Source organism: Cebus imitator, unplaced genomic scaffold, assembly GCF_001604975.1.
Source record: "Cebus imitator isolate Cc_AM_T3 unplaced genomic scaffold, Cebus_imitator-1.0 Scaffold415, whole genome shotgun sequence".
NCBI lineage: Eukaryota > Metazoa > Chordata > Mammalia > Primates > Cebidae > Cebus > Cebus imitator.
The window spans coordinates 600208-605981 of NW_016107730.1; the positions used below are offsets into that span (position 1 = coordinate 600208).

The 5774-nt window shown below is 50.8% G+C and overlaps 2 protein-coding genes across 2 annotated transcripts in view; one reads left to right on the forward strand and one right to left on the reverse strand.

The window, feature by feature from the left end:
* Position 1: 1 nt before the first annotated feature.
* On the reverse strand, positions 2-4047 carry LOC108289766 (tubulin gamma-2 chain-like; the record flags this gene model as incomplete). Its single annotated transcript, XM_017509309.2, has 8 exons — positions 3837-4047; positions 3401-3513; positions 3032-3199; positions 1810-1878; positions 1447-1526; positions 894-1020; positions 210-296; positions 2-94 (listed from the first exon to the last, which is right to left on the reverse strand). Coding segments are annotated over exons 1-8 (786 nt in total), but the record flags the coding sequence as incomplete, so codon positions are not given.
* Positions 4048-4139: 92 nt separating this feature from the next.
* Positions 4140-5774, forward strand: part of RETREG3 (reticulophagy regulator family member 3) — a 29369-nt gene continuing 27734 nt past the window's right edge. The window contains exon 1 of the mRNA XM_017509394.2: positions 4140-4511. Within this exon, the coding sequence (XP_017364883.1) occupies positions 4273-4511 (239 nt within the window). The 5' untranslated portion in view covers positions 4140-4272. The remainder of the gene's footprint in view (positions 4512-5774) is intronic.

Genomic DNA, 5774 nt, shown 5'->3' on the forward strand with positions numbered 1-5774 from the left:
TGGGGATGAGTGAGGCGATGAGGCCGATGAGGTCATTGTTCATGTAGCCGGGGTAGCGCAGGGTGGTGGTGCTGGCCGACATGATGGTGGACACCTAGGGACAGGGGTGCCATGTCATGGGCCTCGGCCTGAGTGGGACCTCCCTTCCCCAGATGACCCTCCAGCAAGGAGGGCTTCCAGTCCAAAGGAGTCCAGCAGTGGGGGCCCACCAGCTGGTTGATCTGGGAGAAGGACGGGTTCTGGATGTGCAGGCGGTCTGTGGCAATCCGGTTCAGGGCTGTGTTGTCCAGCACCACCTGCGGGCACAGAAGAAGGTAGCAGATTGATGGGGATGGGAAAAATAGGAACTCTGCCTGGCCCTAGGCTCCGAAGCTTAATTTCCTTTGAGCTTCATGGCCAGAGAGACCCATTGGAAAGGTATTTGCACTGACCTAGGGGCAAAGGAGGGCTCAAGATGTTTTTTTAATTTTTCTTTTCTTCTTAATTATTTAAAGTTTTTTTTTTTTTTTTTTTTTGAGACAGGGTCTCGCTTTGTCACCCAGGCTGGAGTGCAGTCAGTGGAACGATCTCAGCTCACTGCAACCTCTGCTTCTGAGGCTCAAGTGATCCTTCTGCCTCAGTCCCCCAAGTAGCTGGGACTACAGGCACATACTACCAAGCCTGACTAATTTTTGTATTTTTAGTAGATAGGTATTTCACCATGTTGCCCAGACTGGTCTCAAACTCCAAGACTCAAGCGATCCAACCACCATGGCCTCCCAAAGTGCTGGGATTACAGGCGTGAGCCACTGCGCCTGGCTAAAACGGATTTTTTTAAATACATGAAAATGATTTAATAGACCTGAAGGGGTATGGGGTGTTGAGAGTTGAGAGAGGCAGAATCCAGGACTCACCACACAGTCTGCGTTCTGCGTCAGCCTCTTGAGTGTGAGTAGTGAATTGTAAGGCTGGACCACCACGTCGCTCATCTCGTCCTGGTTGGGAAACACTGAGTATGTCTGCACCAGCTTCTTTGGATACCTGGTGGGGGTTGGGGAAAGTATCAGGGCAACAGACTGAAGGTGTGGTAAACACGGTGCTCCCTAACAACTGTCCAGAAGCAGCTAAATCTTGATGTCGAAACTGGGGTGGGGTCAGATCAGTAGAAAAGGGAGACTTGACTTTTGGAAGTTTGTAACCCTATAGGGGGAAGGGCAGAGACATCTTAGAATCTGGGCTTCCAACTCCACACTCCCTGGACTTTGATCCAGGGCTCAGATTCTAGGCTCCAGTTCCCACTAGTGGGAGTGTGATGGGGTTCTCAGTCACTGTAACTTCCTTTTCCTCTCTATAGGAAGGAATAGAACTCTTTCCTGCCCCAGCAAACAGGGAGTTATACCTGCTGGGTCCCCTAGTCATTTAGGAAGCCAAGTTGGTGACCCTTCCTAATCCCCAAACAAAACTTACCTGTCATTCAGCCGTTCTAAGAGGTAGGAGCCCAGGCCAGAGCCTGTCCCCCCAGCAATGGAGTGACACAGCACAAAGCCCTGAATGGGGAAGGGGCAGTCAGTGTCCAGGAATCTAGTGGCAGGATTTCAAACTAGACCCATCTCATAATTTTTTAGGACTCCCATTTTCCCAAACCCTTCCTTTCCCTCCAGTACCCTCACTTATACAGCTTAGGTGACTGCCTTGTTTCCAGCAAGGCCTGGTAGCTTCTGTCCAGTGCAAAGGGTACATGAGTGGGTCTTGTTCCTAATAGGTCACTTCTAGAGGGTGTTGCCAAGCCTTGCCTATGTCAGCTCCTACCAGCATTCCTGGGACACTTACCTCTAGACTGTCACTACCATCTGCCTCCCGGTCTATGATGTCAAAAATGTCCTCATGGATCTTCTCTCCCTGTACAGACATAGGGAGGGTCAGAGTGGGACAGAATCATGGAAGGACTCTGACCTCAGGAAAGCAACCCTCGACTTACCTTACAGCACCAGAAGTCCTTTTATGGAGCATAGCTGCCTGCCTTTTATCTACACTGAGAGGCAGTACGGTGCAGTGGTTACAAGAAAGCACTCTACAACCCGGATTACCTGTGTTCATACATTAGCTCTATTTTTTTTTTTTTTTTGGAGATGGACACTCTGTCACCCAGGCTGGAGTGCAGTGGTGCGATCTCGGCTCATAGCAACCTCAGCTTCCTGAGTTCAAGCAATTCTCCTGCCTCAGCCTCCCGAGTAGCTGGGATTACAGGCACATGTCACCATGCCCAGCTAATTTTTGTATTTTTAGTAGAGATGGGGTTTCATCATGTTGGCCTGGCTGGTCTTCAACTCCTGACCTCAGGTGATCCGCCATCCTCAGCCTCCCAAAGTGCTGGGATTACAGGCATGAGCCACCACACCTGGCCCATTGGCTCTACTTCTATGTAGCTCTGGGCAGCCTATTTAATTGCTCTATGCCTCAGTTTCTTCATCTGTACAATGAAGATCATAATACAGATCCATATACCCTTATCTAACAGTGTTGAAGCAGTTATGTTTTGGAATTCAAAATATTTCAGATTTTAGAAAGGTATTATGGTGTATATAATATAGGTTAAATAAAATTCCAGTGGGAGTCAGAAGTACATTAATCAAACATATTAGTATTTCTGTAATAAAAATCATCAGTAATGACAATAAATTGGATGGAAACTATAAAACTGCCTGTTTTCATTGAGATTTGTTTTTGCTGCCAAACTAGTTAGGAAATGTCCTTTGGTTTCACGGCTTTTTGGATCCTGGAAAGGCAGACAAGGGACTGTGGACCTGTAGTACTTACTTCTAGGGTTGTTGGAAGATTAAAAAAATTAATATATGTAAAGCACTTAGAATGGCCTGGCACACTGCATTAGCTAGTGTAGACACTTGACAATATTACATAGTCCACTTCCTGCAGCCAGGTCTGTCCCTCCAGCATTCATACATCCCTGATCTGGTTTCCTTTCTCCTGGAGACATCATAGGGCCTGTCCCTACGCAGGGAGTTGTGGGCCCTGCCAGGAAATAGGAAACAACCTGGGAGAATCCACTGGCCCAGTTGTTGCCAGCTCCTCCTCCATGCTCCGACAGGTAGATGTTCTCTGGGTTGTAGAGCTTGGCATAGGGGGAGTTGAGGATGGAGTGGATCACCCGGGGCTCCAGGTCCAGCAGCACGGCCCGCGGGATGTAGTGCTCGTCATCTGCCTGTCAGGGAGAGTCCAGGAGGAAGCCCAATCAGCCAGGGCGGCCCAAGTCCTAAGTCCTCCCAACTCTGGCTCCCTCCGGCCCTCCGTCCTCAAGCCAGCCGCCTGGCCCTTTGCCTAGCGGGTCTCCCAGTACCAGGCCACTCCCTTCCCTTCCGGCCCTTTGGGCCACTGCCGCCCCTGACCAAGTTGCCGGGGGCACCTGGTAGAAAAAGACGTCCTTGCGGTCAGTGCCCTCGGTGGCGAACTCCTCCACGATGCCCTCGGGGCTGATACCATGCTCGGCGCACAGCTGTTTCCAGAACTCGAACCCAACTGGGGGGAAGGGGTGGGGAGGGGGAGAAAGAAGATATCTAGGTCCCGGAAGGTTCCAATCAAGAGCTGGGGGACTGGGCGCCTGCGTCCTGGGATAAGAAGTCAAGCCGCAGGACTCTCCCGTGTCTGAGGAAAGGACTGTACGCCAGGCACTGGGCAGGGGAGGGCCCCTCGGGGTTAAGGCAAGTGGACATTGGGTCAGGGATGTCTTGCCTTTCAGAGAACTACAATTCTGGCAAGGACAGATGGAGTCCAGGATCCCACAGCGAGATCCCATTAACCCTAAGGAACCGGGCTAGCTGAAGGGCCGGAGTTTCGCTCACTCTGATTGCCGCACTGGCCCAACTGTAGCGTGATGATTTCCCTCGGCATCGCTTCTCAGGCACGGGCGTTGCAGCCGCTCCCGCCGCACGCCAGCCCGCTCGCCGCAAGACGCAGGCGCCAAACAACCAGCTCCACCCACAGACTTCCTCCGCTCCAATGAGAACCTAGTTCTGGCAGTGAATGGCACATCCTTAAGCATTGGCCTTCAGTCATCCATATTGCGCGTGCGCAGCCCGTATCGGGCTAAGCGCCTCCGCGCGGGCGTTGTACTTTGACGCAGCGTCCTCCCTCCTCTCTGGGTGGGCGCGTGCTTGGGCCTGCGCGGAAGCGCGTTGTGGTGCGAAGCCACCTCCCCCGTCCAGTCGCGCATCTGCGCAGTTGCTGTTATTGTGACTATCGGGCCACGGCCCCGGATGTTGTGGTTGCCGGGGGGAGATGGCGGAGGCTGAGGGGGTGGCTCCTACCCCAGGCCCGGCTTCGGGGTCGACTTTCAGGGGCCACCGAGATGTGTCAGGCTCCTGGGAGCGGGACCAGCAGGTTGAGGCGGCGCAGCGGGCCCTGGTGGAGGTGCTGGGGCCTTACGAGCCTCTGCTGAGTCGAGTGCAGGCAGCCCTGGTGTGGGAACGGCCAGCCAGGAGCGCCCTGTGGTGCCTGGGGCTGAACGCGGCTTTCTGGTGAGAGAACTGGACCCTCGGAAACCCTCAGAGTCCCGAATTCGTCGGTTCCTCTAGGGTTCTACTTCACGCCTGCCCTGTTTTCTTCGCTCCACTGGCTCCTTCCTGTATCTGCCTAATTTTGCCTCACCTCCTTCCACTCCATCCCGCCTGCAGGCTTCGGCACCCCAGTTGGTCCCAGGGCCGTCCACCTATCTTCTCTGCTTTACCTACGCCCGCACCCCCGCCTCGCACTTCTGGCAGGAGCTTCTGGTAACCTCTTGAGCCTCCCAGGAGTGAACGAGGGCGTCTCTTTGGAGCCCAGGAAAGCTGCGACCCTTTAAAGCCATCACTTCCTTTCTCTTGTCTGCTCAAGTGCAAGTTGTAGATTGTTTCCAGAGGTTTTACTAGTTATTGTTGGGAGTAGAGGCGTGAGGTCTTGCAAAGGTATCCATAGGTGTGATTTTAAAACAATTTTGAGCGTTTCGCATGAATTAGCATGTTATATATCAAGGAAGGAAGTTTATGAAGTCTGAGAGTCAGTGTGAGCCCCTAAAGCTGAAACTTGAAAGATTACAAGCTTTTAAAGAACAGTGAGGAAATGATGATAGAGATTTCACCCGTTTCAAAGCCACCTGTGATTGTAACTCCTCCCTGTTCCAAGGAATTAGAGAGGCATGGTTTATAGGCAGGGAAATTGAGGATGTCTAATAGTGTGTGAGTTTTCCTGAGCTGGAAAAGTGGCACTATAAATATGCTTTATGTGTATGTGTCATGCTCTGTGAACATGGAACTGCTGCTGCTTTCAGTTCATCACCTAAAGTGGACCTAGGACTTCATAGGATCTACCAATCATAGTTTTGGATTTATTCAAAACGGGGGAGGTTCCAATTATAGGGGGCCTTCTGCAGCTGAATGGATTAGGACTATTCTGGATAAGCCTGAAACAACAAAATATCTGTGTTTTTTAAATGTGTTTGGTTAAAAATTGGTTTCCCCTTAAAATTAGTGGTTTTAAAATAAAAATATTTATTATCCTTTGAAAGATTTTCAGTAAGCTGGAGCAGAGCAAGTAATTCCAAGTTCTTTGACCCGAAGTCAGTGGTCAGCTATTAAGCTAATCCTCTCCCAGTTTGAAAGAGACCCAGTTAAAGGTGTCACAGTAGTCTCTGGCATTTGTAGCTTCCAGAGTGTTTAGCAAACTTTATGGTAAACTTTTGCTACTATATTCTTCATTTATTTTTGGTAGTGCTTTTTCCTTTTTTTTTTTTTTTTTTTTTTTTT